The sequence below is a fragment of the Falco rusticolus genome, chromosome 5, assembly GCF_015220075.1.
Source record: "Falco rusticolus isolate bFalRus1 chromosome 5, bFalRus1.pri, whole genome shotgun sequence".
In the NCBI taxonomy this organism is placed as follows: Eukaryota; Metazoa; Chordata; class Aves; order Falconiformes; family Falconidae; genus Falco; species Falco rusticolus.
The window spans coordinates 84,554,838-84,580,491 of record NC_051191.1 but is presented as its reverse complement, the minus strand read 5'-3'; the positions used below and the strand labels follow the sequence as shown (position 1 = coordinate 84,580,491).

The 25,654-nt window shown below is 41.7% G+C and overlaps 1 protein-coding gene across 1 annotated transcript in view; it reads left to right on the top strand.

The window, feature by feature from the left end:
- PRMT8 (protein arginine methyltransferase 8) overlaps positions 1-25,654 on the top strand; it is a 74,260-nt gene that overhangs the window by 36,682 nt on the left and 11,924 nt on the right. The window contains exons 2-7 of the mRNA XM_037389903.1: positions 1,417-1,602; positions 6,664-6,819; positions 14,224-14,287; positions 17,673-17,815; positions 18,203-18,290; positions 21,881-21,996. Coding sequence (XP_037245800.1) covers positions 1,417-1,602; positions 6,664-6,819; positions 14,224-14,287; positions 17,673-17,815; positions 18,203-18,290; positions 21,881-21,996 — 753 coding nt within the window. The remainder of the gene's footprint in view (positions 1-1,416; positions 1,603-6,663; positions 6,820-14,223; positions 14,288-17,672; positions 17,816-18,202; positions 18,291-21,880; positions 21,997-25,654) is intronic.

Here is a 25,654-nt window from a genome sequence, read left to right as displayed (position 1 = left end):
GACAGGACAGAAATACAAATACCAATTGGAAACAATTGTATTCTGCATGGGAGGTGGACTGGGTGAGGTGATCAAGTCAAAAACATCAGAAATGGAAAAGATGTATAAATAAAGCACTTCTGGATCTTTGGGGATGAAAGGTGTTACAGGGACGTCAACTACTAGTATTCACTTTTCACAGATGGACCAAAGAAAACATGAAAAGGTGACATGTTTAAATCTTCAAATGAACAAGGGAAAAATGTGTGGGGTTTTTTTATATATTGAAGTAAACTAAACTAGGCTAATTGATGCTATTCAGAGAGAGTACAAGGAATTGATGTCTTGCAGTATCAAGCTATAGAACACAAAGTGAACTTTATGAAAGTATCTAGGAGAAGCTCGGGCAAATCTGGTCCCCACTGGGAAACTACTAAATCTTAAAATAATTTATATTAAAAAAAAAAGTATAAAAGGAGGTGACATATTTTAAGCAGGACTGACCTTCTCAATATGTGAATTTGTTGACCCATAATTTGCAGGTGACTTAGTGTACATGTTTAAGCTGTAGCGTCTTGCTCAATCTTTCTCAGTTTTTAGCATTTTGCTCACATTAAGCATGTAGATGTGCTCATGGGCCAGACCATAACTGAAGCATTCGACCTTCTGTCTCGGGTGCTACAAGTGTCAAATCTGGGTGCAAGAGGTGTAAGCATTCTGGGTCTGTTGAAATATTGGCGATGGAGATGCAATATGCAAGGAAAAATGCAGTAAGCCAGGTCTTGGTAATAAATAACTCCTGCATCTCCCAGCAACAGGAAACTAAATTAGGGATCACATATCCCACACAGCTCCCTATGATGCTCTCTGGACATGCTGAGAGACTTTCAGATAGTGTCAGGGACTTTCAGATGCTGTGAGCATTCTCAGATCTACCACATCAATACAGCCAGATACATTACCCGACAACTATGAATCAGTTGTGAATCCTGTCCTTTTTGTTGGCAACACTCTGTTCAAAATGCTTTGATTATGAGCTCTTCTTTGCAGGGGAACTATTTGTTTATCACAAGTTATCTCTCACAAAGCTGTGGTAGTTTGACAGAAAAAAGACACTTAAAGGAGAAAACCTAACTCTTAACTGCCTTGTGTCAATATTTGAAGTCACCCACTTCAGCCAACACCAATAATGTGCCACTACTCTGCCCTGGTGTAGGTATCTGGAACATCAAGGAAAAAGACATTAAGGAAATTTTCTAAGATGGAAAAGATAATTTATACAGCCAGGAACGGAAGGCAGCCTAAATTTCACTTATGATACCCCAAATGTCTTTGGTCTTACTATCTCCTAGCTCGTTACAACAATATCACTATGCTATGTAGAGAGAAACATTTTCTTTTAATTATGTCTTTTAACAATATTCCATCTTTTCCTAGGTTTGCCCCATCCCATCCCAGCCTCCTCAGCCTACCGTCGTTCCAAAGCCAGTTCAATCTGTCATACATGTTCCATTGCAACCAAGCTGCCCGGGCCGAGGCAAGATGGCAAAGCTTATCAATCCAGAAGAGATGACATCCAGGGATTATTACTTTGATTCCTATGCTCACTTTGGAATTCATGAGGTAATATTTATTTTTGTTTCAGCAATTATTACATAATAATAACAATTAAAATGTTTTCTTTGATTTATTAGCTATTTATCCCTCATGTATGATCCACCGAGCTTATATTAGCTATCTGTACAGTGGTGATCTTCATGAGTGCATCGATTTAATGCATTTATGAAGGTCACAAACTATCCTAACCGCACATGGAAACTACCTTACTGTTGTTAGGTCTTTAGTTCGCTTGCATGTTTGAGTACCGATGCCAGCAGAACAGCTACTCAACTGACATGAGAAGCCAAGTAATTTCTTGACTCCTGGCATGTGTTTGAATGCACGGGCTGCATTAATGGGAACATATAGCCCAACAGCCCCCAGTAAATACACTCCCGGAAAGAATTCAAAATACACAGTGATCCATATTTACCATCCAAAAACTGACTATAGACCAATTCTAAAGAGGACACTAATATATTTACGTGACCCAAGAGGATGGAATCTTAAAGACTAGGATGTAAAAAGGCCACTGTGAAATCAGCTGCACTTCTCACAAACCACATAATAAACAGTATCTCTAGTGATTGTTTATGGGGTGTATACATAAACAGAATACATCTTACCAGTGTAGCATTCAGAAATTCAATCCAAGAAGGCAAGAAGATAGAGGAACAATTGAGTGGGAAGGAGACCTAAGAGAAATATTGAAGACACATCAGAGACCTCAAATCATGTCGAGTTCCTGGTAGAAGGATGCAGCTTTGCAGGTCTCAGGGAGTGCAGGGAGCACCTGGGGCCTCTTGCTGATGCTGGGAAGTGGGAGGTTGCCTCCTTGCCTGCAGGAGGTGTGCACTGGTCACAGGATCTGTGTCAACAAGTAAATGAGCTGCTAGAGGACACTGGCAGACTTTACAGCACCATGGAGATGAGGAAGAGACTAACTGGATCTTCTCCAAGATCCTGAAGATACTAGAGCCTAAATCTCCAGCTGTACTGAAAGGAGGGGCAGTCAGAGTCTCTACTTACCAGGTTTGGAAGTGGAGACTCCTTTGCTGGTAAAGGTTGGAAACATGTGACTTCTGGCAAGCAGAGGAGAGCTCCTGATCCACCCGCAGATCTCTAGCTGCAGAATAGGTTCAGTGCCTTCACCGTAGGTGAGGGGCAGGAAGTTCTGTGCAATGAGGCATCAGAACCAGTTGGCCCTGAGCCACACAGAAGCACTGGGAGGAAGCCACAAGTGGTAAGAGTGGAAGGCTCTCTCCTGCAGGGGACAGAGGCCCCCATATGCTGACCTGACCTGCTGTCTAAGCTTTTGAATCTGTGACATCGTGGAGAGGCTGCTGACATTCATCCAGCCCTTAGACCAGCCTTGGATTACTACTGCTGCTCTTCCACATGAGCACTAATGAGACCTGGAGCATATCAAGTGTGACCACACAGCTCTTGGGATGACAAGCAAGGTGTGCCAAGTGGTTTTTTGCCTTAGTTCTAACAATGCAGAGAAGGACTTGAGGAGAAGTGCTCCTGCAAGTCCACAACTGGTTGTGCAGCTGATGTTAATGACGTGTTTTCAGCTTTTATGTCTACGGGACCCTCTCTGAGGATTGAGGTCTGCTAGGAAGACATGGAATCCACCTGACAAACCAGGCCAAAAGCGTCTTTGCCAACAGGCTGGCCAACCTGGTGAGGAGACCTTTAAGCTAAGAATGATAGAGGAAAGACATGATGACCCACAGTCACACGGGGAAGTGGTAGACCAAGTTGGTAAGCAAAAGATGCAGGGTGGTGTGGACAAGACCTCACAGTCCATAAAACACAGCAGAAGGGGGCCCACCCCAAGTGTAAGTACATGTGAAGCCTGAGAGATGGCAGAGGTGTTGGTGGTGTGTGGTGCTCTGCTGGTCCTGATACTTACTAAAAGGAATGAACCAGCTGGGGTTGTGGTGGTTAGGACAGGCTTGGATGCAGTGACCATGAGATGATAAAGTTCAGGATCCTGAGAGCATGGATCCTTTTCATCCTTTTCAGGGATCTGCTTGGAAAAATCTCATTAAGAGATGGTCCTGCAGATAGGAGGTGTCCATGAGAAGTGGATGATTTTCAAGGCTTGCATCCTCCAAGAATGGTCCATCCTGACATGCATAAAGTCAAGCAGTGGTGGCAGGAGACCTGCTTCAATGAACAAGAAGCTTCTGACAAATTTCAAACCAAAAAAGAAGCACACAAGAGGTACAAGAAGGGTCAAATGACCCAGGAGTAATTTCAGGGCCAGGGTTAGAAAAGCTCAGTTATGTCTGGACATGAATCTGGCAAGGGATGAGAAGGGTAACAAAGCAGGGCTTCTCTGGGTGTATTAACAGCAAAATGAAAACTGGGGAAAAGGTGGGACTGTTGCTGAATGAGGCAGGGTATCTGGTGACAAAGGACATGGAAAATTACCTCTTCAGTTCTGCTTTTACTGGCAAGACTTGCCTTCAGGATTCCTGAGTCTCTAAGATGAGTGGCAAAGACCAGAGTGAGGAAGACGTACCCTCAACAGCGAAGGATCACTTAAATCAGACATACGTCAGTCTATGGGACTTGATGGGCTGTGTCCGCCAGGGCTGAAGGAGCTGGTTGATATCACGGGCACAAACTTAATTGGAAAACAATGTTCTTTACTGGGAAGTCGGTAAAATGCTGGCTATGGAGGCTCCAACCATGGACATATTTAAAACCTGATTGGACAAGGCTCTGATAAACCTGTGCATGCCATTTGTGCCTCTTGTCCTTTAATTGGTTACCACTGAGAAGAGTGGTAACCGCCGCCTTTCCTCCCCAACTGAACACGTATTTATACACATTGATAGGATCCCTCAAGCCTTCTCTTGTCAAGGCTGAACAGTTCTAGCTCTCTCAGTCTCTTCTCACATGTCAGATGCTCCAATCCCTTAATCATCATCATGGGCCTTCACTGGATCTGCTCCAACATCTCTTGTCCTGGGGAACCCAGAGCTGGACACAGGACCCCAGATGTGGTCTCACCAGTGCTGAACCATCTCCCTTGATCTGCTGGTGACACTTGTTTCAGTGCAGCCCAAAATGTGGCAAGGGCACCTTTCTGGCTTATGTTGAAACTGCTGTCCACCAGGTTCCCCAGGTAATTTTCAGAAAACACTGCTTTCCTGACAGCCTGTCCTCAGCCTGTTCTAGTGCGTGAGGTTATTCCTCCCCATGTGCTGGACTTTGTGTTTCCCTTTGTTGACTTTCTTCAGATTCCTGTCAGTTCTTTCCTCAGCTTGTTGAAATCCCTCTGATTTGCAGCACAACCATCTGGTGAATTAACCACTCCTCCCAGTTTTCAATTAACAGCAAACTTGCTGAGACTGCACTCTGTCCCATCATCCATGTTGTTATTGAAGGTATCCAACAGTATTGGTGCCAGTATTGACTCCTGGGGGGACACCACTAGTGACTGGCCTCCAGATGGACTTTGTGCTGCGGATCACATCATTTTGAGAGCAGCAGTTCAGTTAGTTTTCAGTCCAATTCACTGACTATTTACGTAGTCCGTATTTCATCAATTTTTCAATGAGTATGTTATGGAAGATGGTGTTGAAAGTCTTGTTAAAATCAAGATAAACAAGCATGCAGTCCCCTCATCCACAGAGCCCATTATTTCACCACAGAAAGCTGTCAGGTGGTCCATCATCTCCAAATCCTGCTGAACACTCCCAATCACCTTATTGTCCTCAATATGTTTGCAAAGAGTTTCCATGAGAATGTGCTCCCATCACTTTTCCAGTGTTTTTGGATTGTTCCTCTGCCTTTTTCTTTGCCTGACCAAACCATGCTTTATGATGATAAAAACAGCCTTTTAGTCATCTACAGTACATACAGTATCCTGCCAAGACAGTTAAGTGAGCAAATGATGTATGCAACAGTTCAGTGCACTAGTGCTTCAAGGCTGCTGGGCAGTGAACTGATCCTTCTTAACCTGAAATTCAAAACCCCATTTGTTTACTTGCTTAAACTATGACAAGATGGTAGTAGTATGTAGAGGAATTATAGAGGAACGAAGGCAGGTTAAATAACATTGATAACATACAGCTGTGGGCTGGCTTCAGGGGCGGTGGGTTGGCTGACGTGGATAGTGTGCAGCTGTGGCTGGTTCCTGCTAAGTAGTTAATTAGCTCTGAGGGGTGAGGAAGAGGAGCACTGGGTGAAGACAGACCTGGAAGAAGCAGAGGGAGAAGAGAGAGAGAGAGCGTACGTGTGTACATGCCCTGGATGTAGGCATCCAGGTGGTTTTTTGGCTTTGGACCTTTTCTACAGTTCATGCAGTCCACAGGGTGGACTGGCCTGAAGAGGATGAAGGAACAGCACGGACAGTAGAAGAACTTTTGAAATCTTCTGGGGGATTGGTGGCTGTGCTGGGGCAAGGTGTGGGAACTACTTATTGAAGTTAACCTGGGATGGGATGGTAAAAGCCTTGTTGCAGCCGGCTAGTTTTGATAGTGCTGCAACAAGATAGTGGTCTAGGTTATACACTAATATCTTCTGGAAATTGGTCATATAAATGAGTGAACAGAAGAGCAATAAGCGAGTACCATATGGCACAGCATCTCTAAGCTCTGCTGTGGACATCCTGCATCATTTTAGGCAAGGCTATCAAGATGGCTGCCTTATAACAGTTTATAGAACGATTTCTTTTGCGTTCAAAGAGGAACCTCAGAAAGTCCCTCTGCTGAGGCTCTAGGCTGTGCATGATTTAAGAGAAAAGGAAAGCTGGGATTTCTGTATGGCTTCTGTTTATGCCCAAAGCAGTGCTGTAGTTAGATTACATTCTGGTTGTCAATTGTAACAGTGAAGTAATATTTGAAGAAATAAAATAGTACAAAGGGCATCATGCTGCTTCTTAATAATTCAATTCTAAGTAGCTAGCATTTTGCAGTTGCTTTGATGTGTGCACCCCAAACTACATGAAAAACTCTTTAGATTGCGTATTAATAATGCTTAAATTATAATCAAGGAATACATTCAGCAGCAATGAATGCATATAAGCACTTCAAATAACACAATGGTGTCTTTTTTTCATAACAGGAAATGTTAAAGGACGAAGTGCGCACATTAACCTATAGAAACTCAATGTATCACAATAAGCATGTTTTTAAGGATAAGATTGTCCTTGATGTTGGAAGTGGCACGGGAATCCTCTCCATGTTTGCGGCAAAGGCAGGAGCCAAGAAGGTATATGGGGTAAGAACAATTTCTCTCATATTTTGACTTGTTTGTGCATTTTTGCCTTAGAATTTAGCTTGGTGATTTACATTTTCTTACTTGTCATGGCTTGAAATTCTTCTCTCCAAGCTCCGGTGTGGCTTGATTTACAGTGACTTTAGTGGAGTTCTGTTGCTTTCTGTGACTTGCAGTAGTGTGCCTTTTCCAAAGAGAGACATGATGTTTTTTCTTGTGTGGAATTTTTGGTGATCTGGTACATAGCCACGCTTTTTGTCAGCTGCAAAAAAATTTTCAAGGGACTCACTCCTACTCAAGGGGGTCAAAGGAATTATCTTGCTTTTTAAAATTCTTAAGTTCTGCAACTTTGTAGTCTTGGAAACAAATTTCTTTAATACGTTTTTCCCTGTACGTTACAACTCAGCAAATCATGGAAGAAAGCATGTTTTCTGTGCCAACGATAACACTTCTCAGAGGCAGATGGGAATGATTGCCTTAAATACATTGAACTTTACACAATCACAGAATGGTTGGGGTTGGAAAGGACCTCTGGAGATCATCTAGTGCATCCTCCTGATAGTGCAGGTTTGCCTACAGTAGGTTGCACAGGGTCACATCCAGGTGGGTTTTGAATGTTTGAGAAGGAGACTCCACAGCCTCTCTGGGCAGCCTGTTCTGTGCTCTGTCACCCTCAAGGTAAAGAAGTTCTTCCTCATATTCAGGTGGAACTTCTTGTGTTACAGTTTGTGCCTGTTGCCCCTTGTTCTGTCACTGGGCGCCACTGAAAGGAGGCTGGTCCCATCCTCTCGATACTTGCACTTGAGGCATTTGTAGACATTGGGAAGATCCCCTCTGTCATCTCTTTGCCAGGCTGAACAGGCCCAGCTCTCTCAGCCTTTCCTCCCAAGGGAGATGTTCCAGTCCCCTAAGTCAGCTTTGTAGCCCTCCGCTGGACCCTCTCCAGTAGTTCCCTGTCTCTCTCGAACTGGGGAGCCCAGCGCTGGACACAGCACTCCAGATGCAGCCTCACCAGGGCAGAGCAGAGGGGCAGGATCACCTGCCCTGACCTGCTGGCCACGTTCCTCCTAACGCACCCTGGGATCCCATTGCCCTCCCTGGCCACCAGCACACACTGCTGGGCCATGGGCAACTTGCTGCCCACCAGGACTCCCAGGTCCTTCTCAGCAGAGCCGCCCCCCAGCAGGCCAGCCCCAGCCTGTCCTGGTGCGTGGGGTTGTTCCCCCCCAGGGGCAGGACCTCTGTTGAGCTTCATCAGGTTCCTCTGTGCCCAGCCCTCCAGCCTGCCCAGGTCTCACTGAAGGCAGCGCAGCCTCCTGGTGTGTCAGCCACTCCTCCCAGCTTGGCATCATCTGCAAACTTGCTGAGGGTGCGCCCAGTCCCTTCATCCAGGACACTGATGAAGAAGTTGAACAGGACTGGACCCAGTACTGACCCCTGGGGAACACCAGTAGCTGCCGGCCCCCAGCCAGACTGCGCTGTTGATCACAACCCTCTGAGCTCTGCCATTCAGCCAGTTCTCAGCCCACCTCACTGTCTGCCCATCTACCCCACGCTGCCTGCGCTTACCTGTGGGGGTGTTACGGGAGACAGTGTCAGAAGCCTCGCTGAGGTCATGGTATACAACATCCACTGCTCTCTCCTCATCTACCCAGCCAGTCACTCCATCATAGAAGGCTATTGAGTTAGTCAGCTGTGATTTCCCATCGCTGATTCCATGTTGACTAAACATGAGGAAAAGAAGGTTATCAGGAGTAAAGAAGACCTCCAGGATGAGCTGTTTCATCACCTTTCCAGGGATGGAAGTGAGGCTGACTGGCCTGGGTCCTACTTCTAGCCATTTTTGAAGACTGGAGGGATGCTGCCTTTTGCAGTCCTCAGGCACCTCTCCTGTTCTTCATGACCTTTCAAAGATGATGGAGAGTGGTTTTCCAGTAACATCTGCCAGCTTCCTCAGTAACCCATCAGGGCCCACTGATTTCTGGGCATCAGGTTTCCTTAAATGATCTCTAACATGATGCTCCTTGACCAAGGGAAAGTCTTCCTTTCTCCAGACCTTCTCTCTTGCCTACAGGATCCTGAGGGCTGGCCTTGGCAGTTAAAGACTGAAGCAAGGGCGGCATTCAGTAACTCTGCCTCCTTTGTATCCTTCATCACCAGGGCACCCACCCCATTCGGCGGAGGGCCCACATTTTCCCCAGTCACCCTCTTCCTACTGATGTACTTGAAGCAGCTCTTCTCATTGCCCGTGACAACCCTCAACAGATTTAATTCCAAACAGACCTTAGCTGCCTTTGTTGCATCCCTGCATGTTCTGGCAACGTTGCTATATTCCCCCCAAGTGGCCTGTCCCTTTTTCCACATCCTGTGAACTTCCTTCTTCTGTTTGAGGTTTGCCAGATGCTCCTTGCTCACCCGTGCAGGTCTCCTGCCCCTTTTGCTTGATTTGTTACTCATAGGGATGCACCTACCTTGAGCTTGAGGAAGTGATGCTTGAATATTAGCCAGCTCTCTTGGACCCTTGTACCTTCTAGAGCCCTAACCCATGGGGTCCCTCCACATAGGTCCTTGAAGAGGCCAGTTAGCTCTCCTGAGTATGAATGTGCATTTCTCTGCAGAGAAGTCATTAGAGAGAGCATAATTTGCTTCCTAATTATACTCAGTTATTTGCACTGACTTTAAAATGACAAATACAGCTTCTTTTTGCTTTGTACTACTGTTTGCCCTGCAGGCACAACACAGAAAAGAATAAGTAGATTTTATTTCTCTGTGTAATTCTTCAACAATTTAAAAAATAAAATTAAGTTGACTACATCTCTGCATTTGAAGACATTGATGTCACTGAGGATCTAATCTGTGTGTCTTTATTAATGGTAACGATACATGAAACACCAGGACTCCTCTTCAATTCTCAGGCTTATATTTACAAAATCCAATGTAATTCTGAGTGGCACATATTCATGAGTATCACACTAGAGCATAGAAGTATAGATAGCTGAAATCAGGAGGTGCTGGCAAAAGGTTTGGAGTTTAAGCATGAGACTTATATGGAATTGGCAGCTGGCATATATTTGTTGTAAACCAAGTACACAATTTATTATCTCAAAGCCTTGGGGAGTGAGGCTTCCGTGATGCAGAAATGCAGGTCTCACAAGGATGTCGCGGTGCTTTGAAAGTGCATATACAAAACGATGATGCTGTGCTCCCACCTTCCTATCTCCCAGATCCCTGACCATATGGTCTTCCTCCCTCCCCTGTGCTGGCACTGGTGCTTATCTGATTCTCTGGCAGAAAATTCCACAGGTTTGTTGTTGTTGTGGGTTTTTGTTTTGGTTTTTTTTGCTTTGGACCTCTTTTACAGTTCATGTGGTACCTCAGGCATTTATAACGCTCAGTGGCACACCCGTGTCAGCCCACCCAGACTGGTCAGCACTGAAGCTGGGGGGCATGCTCTCCGGGAAACAACTCCCAAAGGAACTCAGTTAGGTGCAAAACTCTTCTGCTACAGCCTGAGTTTCAACTTCCTCGCCACATGAGCTACCTCACCATGAACCCGATCATACAGCAAGCTACGGAGTTGTATTCGTATTGGAAAAGAAGATATTTCAGAGTTCTGGCAGTGGCAGCCTTACAGTCAAATCCAGTCTTTATGGTCCTATTGGCAAAGAGTGCCAACGGAAACTGCAAGTGTTCCTTTTAAAAAGCAAACATTTGCCATGACTTATTACATAGAGCTGAGATGTTCAAGTTTCTTCTCCACAGTTAGATGTGATTTTTCAAATAGCATGATGTGGGAGCTGTTGACAAATGCAGCGTGTTGGTTTGCTGAGTACAGTGCCACTGAAATCACTCTCCTCTTTCTCAGTCTTTCCCTTTTTCAGGTTCAAATTCACCCACTACCTTGTCTGGTTCTTCTTATCCCCTCTTATTCTCTGTTGGAATTATTCCTTGCCACTACCTCAGCCAACTGCTAGAATTGTCTCTGGATCTTCAAGAGGTGTAAATCATGGAATCACTGACTCATAGAAAAATTTCTTTTAGAAGACCTCTGGAAGCATCTAACTCAACCTCCTTCTCAAAGCAGACTTAAGTTTAAAGCTGTATCAGGCTGCTCAAGACATTATCCAGTCCAATTTTGGAAAATCTCCAAGAATGGAGACCCTAAATCCTCTCTCAGGACCTATCCTAGTGCTACAATCAGCAGGAATTTCCCTTGCCACAGCTCACGATTACTGACTTTTGTGCTGTCACCATGCACTTCAGAGAAGAGTTTGACTTTTTCTCTGCAAGGCCTTTGTAGATAGTTGAAGAAAGCTCTTGGACTGGGGGGATCTTTTCTGCATGCTGAACAAAACCAGCCTCCTCAGTTTTTCTTCTTCCTTCACGTGCTCTGACCCCTAACCACTGTGGGAGGATAGCAGTAGATTGTGCGATGGTGTTCATCTAACTGTGGAGCTGTTATAAGACATGCAGAGATAGGACTGGCATGTGGCTTTGGTGCTTGGGAGGGGTGAGTGAGGGACAGAAAAATACATTCAATCGTACCTTGAAACCTTGGTTCATCTGCTGCACTCAGTCACACAAAATTCAGGACAATCACTGCAGCAGAATGGTATTTTCAGACAAACAAAACAGTGTAGGTGTGAAGAAGTTAGACACATAACATCTGACATGTGCCTTCATTTTAACTGATTTGAATAAAAAGATGATGACAAGGACACAGCCCAGGAGAAAAATCTGGGAATGTGGCAGCAGTTTCAGAAGAAGACCCAAAGACCTCAGTAAAAGAGGAGACATTTGCAGCGTTACTGAAGACTGAGAAGTAAAATGAGATGCATACACACATACAGAACTAGATATAGCTGAAGAAACTCAAGGGCCCATACTGGGACCACTGCTATTTAGCATCTTCACCCTCAGAGGCCTGCAGTGACACAAAGCTGAGGGGGGCAGCTGATATACTTGAGGGAAAGGGATGCTGTCCAGAGGGACCTTGACAAGCTTGAGAAGTGGACCAGTGTGAACCTCATGAAGTTCAACAAGGCCAAGTGCAAGGTCCTTCCCTTGCAACAAGGCAATCCCCAATGTCAGTAAAGACTGGGTGGTGATGAATTGATTGGGAGCAGCTCTGCAGAAAAGCTCTTTAGGAACACTGGTGGATGGGAGATTGGGTACGAGCCAGCAGTGTGTGCTTACAGGTTAGAAAGCCAATTGTATCCCAAGCTGTGTAAAAAGAACTGTGGCCAGCAGGTCAAGGGAAGTTATCCTCCCCCTCTACTCTACTCTGGTGAGACCCCACCTGGAGTACTGCATCCAGCTCTGGGGACCCTGGTACAAGAAAGACATGAACGTGTTACAGTGGGTCCAGAGGAGGCCACAAAAATGATCAAGGGGCTGGAGCACGTCTCCTATAAAGACAGGCTGAGAGAGTTGGGATTGTTCAGCCTGGAGAAGAGAAGGGAGATCTTATTGCAGCCTTTCAATATACAAAAGGGTCTTATTAGAAAAGTGAAGAAAAACTTTTTACCAGGGCCTGTAGCGATAGTACAAGGGGTAATGGTTTTAAACTGAAAGTGGGTAGATTTAGACTGGATATAAGGAAGAATTTTTTTATGATGAGGGTGATGAGGCACTGGAACAGGTTGCCCAGAGAAGTTGTGGATGCCCCATCCCTGGAAGTGTTCAAGGTGTGGTCAGATGGCGTTTTGAACAACCTGATCTAGTGGAAGATGTTCCTGCCTATGGCAGGGAGGTTGGACTACATAATATTTGAAGGTCTTTTCCAACCCAAACCATTCTATGATTGTAAATGGAGGTATGGACATTTTTTACTGGAACACACAGTTCTCATGAAATCCAAGGGCTTTGTAAAACAGGACAGAATTGAGAAGATCACTGACTTGAAAGAGAATTGGGGAAAAACCTGACAACACTGATGTTTCTTCCTGATTCTTAACCTACAGAATTCAGTATTTTCTTTTTCTGAAATGAGTTGCTTTTTAAAATAAAAAGGTACCACAATATATAATCCAAGTCAAAATAGAGGCAAACAGTTCTAGCCACCCTAAAGCAAGTTTATTTTCCAAAATATATATTCCTTTCTGGAATATTTGAGTTTGGGGGTTTTGTTATTTTGTTTCTTTGAGAATGAAGCTTATTTTTGGAAACGTGTAGTCATTCATGAAATAAAACTTACTATGTCTTTGCATCTTTTTCTTTGGAAAGGTTGGAAAGCCACCTTCAAACACCTACATACCCATGCTTTATTTAAAAATCATCCTAAACAAGCAGAAAGAATAGGCAATGGAATTGAAAATGCCAGACAGATGTGAATACAGACAGGAAAACTGAGTATGTGGTAACAGCTGTAAGTATAGGCAAGACATAGAGTCTATACTGTTTACAGTAAGGGAAGAAGGAGCTGGGTGGAAAAAAAGGACAGAGTTCTCCCCAAGGGATTTCTTCCTTGGACTCTCTGGGCTGGCACTCTGGTGGTCCTTTCTACATGCCAGTTTTGGTTTATGTTCAGGCCGGTAAGTCAGACATCTTAAGGTGCAGTTTAACGCCACAGGCAAGCCGAGCAGAATTAATGCTCGTGTTCCCGTGGGGACAGGGATTGATATTATGCCTGCTATTATGTTTAGCTGTTTCATGGGCCTATATAAAAAGAACAAGGGATTTGTGTGTCCTTCCATCCACTGTTCTGCTATCTGTGAGTGCAAATAGGCAAATCTAAAACTAGGAGGTAGTTTGTAATTTCTTGTCTAATGCAAGCACAGAACTGGGTACAGGAAAAGACATGCAGATCTGGACGTCTTTGTAAATACAGAAATTTCAGTAATTTCTTATGTATAAAATGTCTGTATTTTTTTTTTATGCATTGAAAAAGATGATAGATTTTTCACAGAGAAAGGCAATTGCTTCTTGACATAGACCAATATTGGCATAGTTTGAATTTTAACATTATTCACGAAGTTTGAATGTATTTTGTTTTAAAATACGTGAAGAAATGTAGCACCATGCTAATTCATTCCCTTCAGCAGACTTTTCGGGGGGAATGAGGCAATATTCTGAAGTAGCAGGAATAAATTAAATAACATCATTAATAAATTATGTAATTTTCTGGTTAGGGCCTCTTTTTTACACATTTCAACAGTTTTAGAAACAATCTTTTCTATATAGCCTGTTTAACTCAAACACAGACTGCAGTTTAAATGTTAAGATATCATTGATCATGATCCTGCCCACACAGGTTTGATTTACTCTTTATCAATAATTACATGCTCTGCAGGGTCTTTGCTGCCTTCAGTAGATTTTGAGGTTTTGGTTTGGTTTGGTTTTTAGCTGAGATCTCTAATACAGAATTACTCTTCCTCTTGCTTTCTTTTTTTTTCTTTTTTTTCCTAGATTGAATGCTCAAGTATATCTGACTACTCAGAAAAAATTATCAAGGCTAACCACTTGGACAACAGTAAGGCATATATAAAAATATTTTCTTCAGGAGAAAGAGGGGATAACTGTTTCACTTTTTCTGATTTATTTGTGTTGTGTGGTTTATATATAAATGGTAGTTTTGCATAATTTACTCATGTAAATACAAAACTAAACACCTCATTCTAGGCACTACAGCAATTCCTCATGGGAAAAGTTACTTCTGCATTTACTTCTAGGCTCACAGACGACAGAAGCAAATAGGACTAATCTGTGGGCAGTTTGATTTAGCAAAGCAGACAGAAGGCCCCACATTAGAACTGAACTTTTCAAATTAATTCTGCCATTTGAATTCCACATTATCTCTTAAGTGGGATTGACACACACTTACATTCAAATCGAAATAAGGTTCAAAACAAAAAGTATTCCTTATCGATACAGATTTTTCACTAAGGGTTTCTTCTGACTTCCAACTTCTAAAAAAAACTACTAACAACCTAAAAAACCAGGCTTTTTTTAACTGAGGCTATGAGGCAGATCTTATTTAAAAGTGCTTTTTGTGAAGAGCTTGCCTTTGCTGCAGAGCAATGCAGGTCATAGCTAGCTAGACCATATCGTTTGCCCCCGCTTTTAGCTGCATCTGTGCTGATGCTCTGCTAGCACATGCGCAAAAATAGATTTCTGTTCTGGTTTGGATCTGTTCTGATTTTTATTGCTGTCACTGGCAGCTTCTGACTAACACAGAGCTGTTTGGGAGGAGAATTTATTGTACAGCATGAGTGTTCAAGTGGTGTGGTGTGAAAGAGACAGCAGTGATGTGGTATATAAGAGGTCAGCAAATGTGTGCAACTTTTGGCTAAGAAAAAGAAGGAAGCAAAGGACCAGAAAATACTCTCCTCCACAGTAGGGGTAAGGCACTAAAACGAGGAGGTGGTGCCCTGAGCTTGGTTATCCTGCACCTTTGGTGCAGAGCCCGTATATTCCCAGAATGGTCTTTCATCAAATAGCTACACAAACAGCATACCGCAAATAAATTCATGTTTGGATTTCCAGCAACAGGAATTGTGTGTGAAGGGTTCATTGTCAGAATAAATAAGAAGGATCCAGTGTGCTCCAGAGGCTGCAGAAGGTATTTATCACTGCTTCTTCCTCCTGTTTCTCCAAGGAGCGAGCCCTTGGAAAAACTGTGGATGAAGAAGCAGAGACCCCTCCCCTTTGGCAGGAGACTCGCCTGGGCAGGCTCAGCAGTCTGGCTGGACTGCAGTTTGCTCTCCAATATAGACAAATTGTACAACCGAACTACCATTTACACACTTTACACTGACCCACATTCACTTTCATTTTAATGCAGCCACGTACTGAGCCAAAGGATCTTGTTGCTCATGGAAATTTTTTCTTTCTCCCCCCCCCTAATTGTTTAGAGAAATGCAGAGTCAGCAAAAGGGGGTAACCAAGAGAAAACCCACTGTTTCCAGAACAGATACAATCTGTTCCCACATGATGCCTTATGAAGATGTTTCATCAAATTGAAGGGAGGTGGGAGGAACTTGTGCTGATGCTGCTTGCACTGTGACTGTTCTGGGTGTAAACAGAGGGCTCCAAAGTCTGCAGGTGTGTCACTGGCAGCTGTCAACAGTGCTAAAATTCACTCCAAAATAATTGTGGCAGTGAAAGTTCTCGGGAGAAAAGAGAACTAAAGAGAACTCGTGGCTGGAGCTTGTAGACATGAAGAGTCTTCAGTATAACAACAGATGAACTATTGAGCTACTAAGGAGTTTAAAGAAGGGGAAGGAAAAGGGAACTCTGCTCTTTTCCAGTCAGGTTGCTCTTACCAGCTGATATTTTGTGTTCCCAGTCTGAATCAGTGTTCTCAATTTCTTAGGGGGACAGTCTGGATTAGAAGTTTGCTATGCAAATAAAGTGGTGGCATCTGGTTAGAGGAGTACTAGTACTGCATGTGTTTTGAAAAGATGAAACCACATCTTCCCTGGACTGAGTTCTCAAAATCACTCTGCTCACACTTCCACCCTTAAACAGCTAACCAAGTTCTAGCTAAATGAAAGTGTGTTCATCTTCCTCAAACTGAATGTTGAACATGTTCATCAATAGAAAATGCCATCACTAAAAACTGTCGTTTATTGAGAGTAATACAGCAATCTTATAAATTAGTAATGGAAAGAAAAATATTTCTTCTGTCCTTACTTTATTCCTGAATTTCAAGTTCATCGAGTTACCTTGGTAAGGAAGAATCCAGAACCATGAGACTTTACCCACTGTAACAAACACGTAAATAGCAGACAAACACAAGTTTCAAATTATTTGTCTAAAGAATTTGGAATACATTTGTAAATAGGACATATATAAAAAAAATGCAAGAAGGATTGGTGAATTGTGTAATGACTCTAAAACAAAATTATTTGTTACAACTAAACTAAATATGAACCAGCATTTAACTTTCCTTTAAGCAAAACATCTGTTCTAGTATTAACCAGTTCTATAATTGCTTCTTGATTTGCTCTTGCAGTGCATGCCCAGTCTCCTGTAAGTAGTATACAGTACTGCCAGTAATTTAATGCTCTGTTTTGTATTAGTGTCTCTGAGGTTCTGGTATTCTATTACATCAAACTTCCAGCAACATTTTTAATTTCCTTGAAACTAATTTGGTGACAAAATACCTGCCAGCAATGTTTTCCAGCAGTCACTTTAGATAACCGTGGAAGGTTATGCAAGTCTAAATCAGAAAGAAGATTCAGAGTGAAAATGCCAGTATGCTATAAAAGATTCCATCACGAAGCAGAAAGGAATGAGAAATGTTTTTCATGAGGTAACTGTGTTTGTACAAACTTGGTTGTTTGTGTACTGTCAGGCTAGATCTGACTTTCTCAGTTGAGTCAGCGCCCCAGAATTCACAGAAGAAATAAGCTGTAGTTTCCTCATTGTGAAGCCAGCATAGTATCTTTGAAAATCAGACAAGAATTAGATCCTAGTTCCATAAATCTCTAATATCTCAGTGATGAGATCATGTATGTGCAAACCTACAGGGATTTTTAAAGGATTCTAGTGGGTTCTTTGCCTTACTTGGTCAATGTTCTAGAAATCCTCCAAATTCCAAAGGGTGTGTAAAATGAGATCATGCAGGTAACCAGGTAAGGCTGTTTTTCTGTTGTTTTTTATATATGTGTTTTACTTGGTTTGGGGTTTGGGTTGGTTGGTTTTTTTTTTCCCCTTTATACTGATACAAAATTTGTGTTTATTATACTTACCACAAGTAGTTTTAAAATAGTGTAAAATCCATGGAGTCACCCCTTATCTACAGGCATTCAAGAAGAGAATCATATTGCAAAGGGCAGCCTGCTACTCACCAGTAAGGGAGTTAGTCAGGTGTTTTATTATGTGAAACATATTTCTTTGGATTCTTTTTTCAGTAATCACAATATTTAAAGGTAAAGTGGAAGAAGTTGAATTACCTGTGGATAAAGTAGACATCATCATCAGCGAGTGGATGGGTTACTGTCTGTTCTATGAGTCAATGTTAAACACAGTCATCTTCGCACGAGACAAGTGGCTGGTAGGTGCTCTGCATGTCATACTCCTTGCTGGAGCAATCATTTATTTTCTGACTACAAGCCTTCCCTCTCCTACTGTCACCGTAACAAGACACGGTTACATCTCCAAGTGCCACTTCTTGGGCTTAAACAAAAAGATTAACAAAGGGAATCTTGGTGAAAGAGCTTTGCTTTTGATTAACTGCTGGCGAAATTCGTATAGATGCTACCTAATGGCATTGCTACAGGCTGCAAGAGTTGCTGAGATTAAAGCTGATGTGACAATCTGAAGGGAAACAATAAAGGCATGCAAGGGGTGCTTGTCTGGTTTTTGTATGTGCAGTTCAAAATGTGATGTCTTTGTCAGGTGAATAGATTACGAGATCCATTTCCCCACAATTCATCAACAGAAACCTGGAGGGCTAATGTTTCCAGACCGAGCTGCTTTGTACGTGGTAGCAATTGAAGACAGACAGTACAAGGACTTCAAAATTCACTGTGAGTAAATGCCTGACAGTAATACTTTTCTATGGTGATTTCCTTAAAATATTTGATTTGTAGTGGCCTACTGTAATCTCTTTGCTGGCAAAAGTTTTGCAAAAGCCAAGAAATCACGGTGACCAGGCCAGAATTCCAGTATAAATATGAATACTGAGAAAACTCTAGTCTGGTGATAAATTCAGGAAACTTGCAGTAATTTCAAGTGCATGAAGGAAAGATGTATGAATAAATTAATGTAGACCTTTCTTAGAGTTATATTGATACTGCTACCTCTATTTTAATATGTGGATTTTAGGAGATCTAGTTTTGGTTTTGATAAATACATCATCCCACATAACTGCCATTAAAACTGGTAATACTCTTTTGCCATCCAGGTGCTGGGGTTTTGTTTTTAAAATAACAAGATTGGAAAAATTAATAAGATGCAAATTAGTTGTAAATGTTAAGAAGACTAGAAGAAATGCTATCTCACTAAAAAGCATGCCAAGAAGAAAAAGAACATGTAATGCTTTTTTAACATCTTGAAACACTTCATGTTAGAATTTTTAAAGGAAAAATAAGGATCAGAAATTTCTGGTTTATTTTGATGTGAATAAAGAGTTCTAAACTGTTTTTGGTTTACTTTGTAAATGCAGAAAATTGACTTTTCCTTTACATTGAAAATGTTGGGGTTTTTCCTTGAAAGTTTCATTGACTAACTTGTGCTGTTAGTGACCTCTGCACGTCACCTAGCCCAGCCCTCCCGCTCAAAGCTGGCCAGATTGCACAATTAAAGCAGGTCACTCAGGGCCCTGCCCTGCAGCCAGATGATCGGGATTCCACAGCTTCTCTGGGCACCTCTTCAAACGTTGAGGCACCCTCAGGAGCAAACATGTTTCTGAATATCCAGTCAGAATTTTCCATGCTGAAACATGCCCTCATTGTCCCTTGTCACCCGAAGGGAATCGGACTTTTTCTATATTTCCGTAGCAGCAGACAGCAATTAGGTCCCACCATTAGCCTTTGCTGCCCCAGGCTAAGCAAACCCAGTTTTCTTGGACACTCCTCACACCTCAGCATGTGGTTCACTTTCATCACCACAAGGTCATACTCCCGGTTCATGTTCAACTTGTTGTCCCCCAGGTCACCCAAGTTTGGATTTATTTGGTCGTAATAGTTTTGATGAAATGAGTAAGTTCTACATTATTTCACTCTCCTTTTCTATTTTTATTTCTCTCCTTTTTTTGGCTTTTACTTATTTTTTTAGAGCTGGTCAATTTCACTTAAAGGCATTTTCCATTAGGGGGAAAAAAATGATCACAAAATTCCTAAGCAGTTTTATTATTTAAAGACACATGCAAAAAAGCTTGGGTAAAATTAGTGTGTTCAGTCAACCTTTAAATGAAAATGCCTGACTCCTCATTCCTTGACTCTCAGCTCCTCTCAGAAAATAAATTTGGTGTTTCTGTAATCAAATTCAGCGCCAAGATGCAGAACTGCCAATGGGTCAAAATGGCTGTTTTGGGTCAAAAGCAAGGCCAGTGCAGTGGGGCAGTGACAAGAAGCCTGTGTAGGTGCCAGGGAGAATAATACCCACTCCTCAAGCACAGCCTAGGGTTTTCTCCCGAGTTGTATGGTGACCTTGACAGCTAAACACCTTACAAAATTTACAGGTTCAAAAGGATGTATGAGGCATCCATTCTGTAAAGGAATCAAAGCCATTCTGGCCTAAAAAAAATCCCTAGTGCCATCTTTCACCTTGCTTTTGAACCCCTTCTTTTCTAGGCCTTGAACTTTTTTCTTTTCTCACAGCTAACCCATCTGTTTTTAATTTGTGTATTTTATAATTTTTAAAAAATGTCTTGGGTTCATTTTCTCCTCTAAAATGTTGTTTTCTTTTAAGAAACTTTATTTTCTGATTTCAACTCTGATTTCCTTCCTCCCCTCACTTTTTACACTTCTGTGTCTTCTTCAGGTATTTCCATCTCACTACCTACCTGCACCACCATCTCGTCTCCCTTTTCAGTTTAGAAATTCTTGATGGTGTCTCCTTACACGTCAATTTTTCATCTTTTTTTTTTTTTTCTTTCTTAAGGTGGATAAAGTCTTGCCTTCATATGAGATGCAGGGCTGAGCATTTCAAAGGGCACTCCAGAACCATCATATTGAATAAGAAATAATGCAATACGAGGTTTCTAAAAAAAATCTGACTTCTGATTTCTCATTAATGCCACAATACTACTGCAGTCAATTACTCTGATTTCCTACAAAATGCAAAACATATAATTTTATCTTTTAACTCCTGTGATAGGTCTCTGTCTAACACAGACTGTGGCATAAATTTCAAAGGCATCCCATGTAGGATGAAATACATCAAGCAATGGAAGCCCCAAAACCTCTGTTAATAAATTGGTCCTGCAGGGTTTCCTAGCTAATCTTTTCTGAGTAACCACATAAAAACATAGAGCTTCTATAAATATAATAGTTCCTACATGCTTGTGATGCCTGAAACCAAAGTTTTGAACCACCAGCTCCCCTGAAATATTGAGAAACTCACAGCCCAATAAAGAGATAACATATCAAAGAACTGTTCATGTCCAGATTTGTTCCAATTTAGAAATATGCAGATTTTTTGCTTATATTATATTTTCAGTCATAGTCCCCTGGGAACGCTAGTAGCACAAATGCTCTGAAAAAACAAGACATTTCTATTATGCTCACTACTGCTGTTTATCAGTTCTCCCTGCTTGTATTGAAACTATTTTTTTAAAAGTTCACTGTGTTCAGTTCAGACTTTCAGATGGAGCACTGAATGTACCTTGACTCATATGATTCACAAGACTAAGATTTCACTTTTTCAGAGGTTTTTGTTTTCATTTTGTTAAGCAATATTAAAAGCAAAGCCAGTGTACTTTTCAATGTTTTGATGTTTCCATTTTGTTCAAGAAAAAAAAAGAAAAAAATCCCTCATCTAGATAAGAAGCAATCAGAAGAACAGTTCAAATCTAGAAGATCAGCATGGCTTTTAAATCTTTTAGAAGGTAGACATTTTGCTTTTTTGTCATGATGTACATGCAGATTAATATTTGGATCCCCCAAATATTGAAACACACCTGTAATTCTACTCCTCACAGTAATTCACTTGCTGAAACTAAGACTACTTAAATAATTAAAAAAGCATGCAGATTGCTGATTCAATAGCAATCTATATATAAAAAAGGAAATATTAACGAGAATGGATAAGAAAGGATAGAATAGCCTTAAACAGCTATTCCCAAGTCTCAATCTGATATATTATATGACTTTGGGCAACACTCTCAAATGTTTAAAGTCATGAAAATCGAAAAATCTCATATAACACAGTTTTGGGGATACCAAAAAACAAAGGCCACTTGTTCGAAGATGTACATTGAGAGGTTATTTTGCCACAACTGCATTATCTGTAAAATAGCAATGACATAGACAACCGGGGCAGGGAGCAAAGAATTAAAGAGGAGAGCTGAAAGTTAAGGGATGGCAGAAATTCTTTCAAATGGAAGATGCTTTGAGAAACAAAAAATATTTTTATTATTACTGCTAATCTTTGACACATCCATTTGCATTGACAGGGTGGGAGAATGTGTACGGCTTTGACATGACCTGTATTAGGGATGTTGCCATGAAGGAGCCTTTGGTGGACATAGTAGATCCAAAGCAAGTGGTGACCAATGCCTGTTTAATAAAGGTTTGGTAATTCCAAATATACCTAATTATGAATGTTTACGCCTAACTGTAGGATTCTTTGGAGACCTGGTGCTTATGTTTTACTACTATCTTTGTATGCTTCTAACTAGCTGCAGAAGCCATCATCATAGAATGCTACCACACTAAGAAGAAAAATGTAGTTTTAAATTAGTCAGTACTAGTATGTTGCACATGCCCAATACTGTCACCTGAACTAAGCATGAACATTGATACCTTGATCACTTAATGGAATACCCAAAGCAAGATGTTTCTTGTGACTTTGTACTCATCTGGCTACTGCTAACTATAACTTCAGACTCTTGCAAATTATACAAGTGAAAATACTGGATAAATAGAGACATGGTGTATTTAGATATAAATTTTAATTGCCCTACCTTCTTTTGAATAGAAGTTGGAAATTACTGATGGAATGCTGCTGAGGAGAAGGAGTAAATTAATTCTATTTGCAGTAAAAAAGACTGATGCATCAGTTTCTGAATTGGTCAGCTCTGATGAAATAACTGTAATTCACTCCAGAGCATGAGATCAGAATTGGAACCTGATTTGTGTAAGTTCCTAATTCTTTGCCTTATCCAGAATATTAATGTGCTCTCCCTGCAGCCAGAGGTTAGTTTGTAGCCTGTTCTACCTATAGGACAGAATGGTCACTACTCCCCATTCACAAGACCAGGTGAAGAATCCACAGCCTGCAGGAACACATGAAAGCTCTACAATTCCTTCCACGTGAAGGAATCCTCCTCATGTGGGACTGCTTTCATGAATAAGGCTGTCTGTATCATTAGCAGTGGTAGAATCAGGTCCATGAATCCAAGAGTGTGCTCATTTATCCCAAAGACTCAGCTCTAATTTTTCCCTTTTGCTTTTTGCCAGTAACATTAAGGCAAAACACAAAAACACAGCATTAAGTATTCCCAAATTCAAAAATGAAAGACATACCTTTAGTCTGCCAAACCTTTACTGAAAGCAGCAAAAAGGAACAGAAGTAGAAACTCTGTGTGAGTACGTATGCGTGCACAGTCCACCTGCACTGAGGGGAACGCAGGATGGTCGTGTCTGAAAAGAACTTGAGCCAGAGCAATTTAAAATTGCAATACACACAAAATAAACAGCTATTTAGACTGCATAAAATATGTCTGGAGAGTGAGAGATCAGGTGGCGGAATGGGTTGCCTTCTCTGCAATAAAAAGTTATAAAAGCTGCGTGCCCTTAAATGAGGTTCAAATCTAAGGCTTTCTTTAGACCTTTGAAAGTAATTGAGTTTAAGAAGACAGACAAAATTTTTCATACTGTTTCTATTCAGGTTTTGTATTGAATTCTACATGGCCTGAAGCTTTTGTCCATACACTGAATAGTGCTTTACCATGTAATGGCACCATGGGAGCAAAGTGGGTAATAACTACACAGGCAAAACCCAACCTTCGTTCCAGAATCTGTCCCTAACCTCAAAAACTGATCACTAAAAAAATCAGAAAATTGTCAATGAAAGGCAGGAAGAAGGGAGGCTTTTGTTCAAGCTAGAAATATGGAAGCAGGAAAAACTGATGTTTGGGGTTTTTTTTAAAAAAAATTAATTTAGTTTTGCACATGGTTTATTTATATAAAGTGCATTTCTTTGATCCTGAAAATATTTGCGAATGCAGAGAATATTAGCCTAAGAAAACATCTGAGAATAAACAAAATGATAATGTTTAATTGTGCAAATGTTTTATTATAGCATATCAATATGGCACAGCTTATTCATATTAGATTGACAAGGGGATTTTTTAGGGGTGTATTCAACCCAAAGCCACCTAATTTAGGGTGCCTACCAGATGAGTCTTGGCTCCCTGTGTGTTAGTAGATGAACTAGCCACTAGATGCATTCCTAACAGACCAGTCAGGGCCCTGGGCTCCTGCACTTATTTCAATTCACAATTTAGATGCTCTGAATTGTTCTACAAAATCAGCAAAAGAAGACATCAACCCCTACACGCTATGTGACCATAGCACTTATCTAGAATGTTGGAGGCTTGAGTAAAATTTCCTCTTTTGTACTCCTCAGGCATTGGATGTAACCCAAGTCTTGAACCCTTCCAGGAACTCCAGCCACTAAGGCACAGGCGCACTGGGAGTGGTGCAGGCAGGGAATACAGCATCTGCTCTGTTGTGGAAGTGATGCTCCTGTGAATGATCTCTTAAATATATCCCAGGGGCATAGGAATTTTCCTGTTGGACTTTCCTGCATAACCTCCCCTATCTAGCCACGCAGAATGACCAACAACAAAGAAATAAATATACTTGTATGCTCCCATTTGTCCCACACTTTCCAGGAACAGTTTAAAGCTCCCGCACTTTCAAGATTACACAGTTTAATGTTACTTAAAGCACAAACTGCAATCCCTGCATGAAAAAAAAATTATGCACCATTCTTGTTTATCAGAGAACACAGCATAATTGAAAAAAACACCATTGACCTATATGGTCAAATATCCATTCTTTGAGACATTTCTGTTGTTTTGGAAACATCATGATTCACCTGTATGAAGCCTTATTTCAAAGGATCTGCAGTATTTTCTGCAAAAAATGTACTGTTACTCAGAAAGATCCAGCCACGCAGGTGAGGCACGTGTCTGAGCTCTGGTGAGTCCCACGTTCTTCTCCCATAGCAATCTTGACCCATGAGGGCTGGGACAAGGCATCCCTCATGAGACTTTTCTCTTGCTCCACTGCGACTTCAGTGAACTCCCTAATCACATTCCTTTCTCCCAGTTTCTAAAGCAAAGCAAGAAGCACTTATGCCACTCATTTTCCATCTTCAAACACTGCTCTTTTTTCCTGATTTTTCCTCTCTACTCTTCTGTTCACATGAAGATCTCCCTTCCCTTTCCAAAGTGACTTTCCCTGCCACTCTTTCCTTTCTAACAGTTCTCCCCACAGTCTTTCCTTTCAGCATGCTCAGGTTTATCCCCACCCCCAAAACAAAACGCCAAAACAAACCCCAAACCAAACAACACCCTAGTAATTTTCATGCATTTCCTTCTGTGCAAACAGGAGAAGGTGGCAGAAGAGGGGCCCAGGCAGGAGGCTGAGGTCTCTGTTACCTAGAAGTCACAGCTACCCTTGCTTCCCTGTTATGTCATCTAATAGAAAACCAACATATGCTGCAACACCTAGTCAAAAGAATCTCAGATACTTCATTCTTCCTTTCACTGCTCCCCCCAAACACCCCAAATTTAATGTTCTTTCTTCTCTCTCCACATTAATACTATTAGCTCTCTGCACTAAAAGAAAGGAGAAAAGAGAAAAAAGAAAAAGAAAAAAATATTTTAGAAAAGTGAATGTTTTGGGGGCTGATGGTTGCATTCCGTGCTCCCCTCACATCTATACACATGAATGCAACTGACAGTGCAGGTCATTTTCTCAATGCTTGCCAGAAAAGAGGATTTGTCCCTTTCTCCTTTCCCTAACAATTAATTTTACTTCTCAGCCTTCAGATCAACCCTCTTCCTGAACCTGTCTATACCGCTTGTACCAATGCCACCTGTCCTCCAGCTTCTGCTTCAGTTCAGCACCTTTACCTGCTGTGGTTAGCACTGCCTCACCATCACACCCTATGATGGGGTCATCATTTCCCTCTTTGTCCAAACCAAGACATCTAG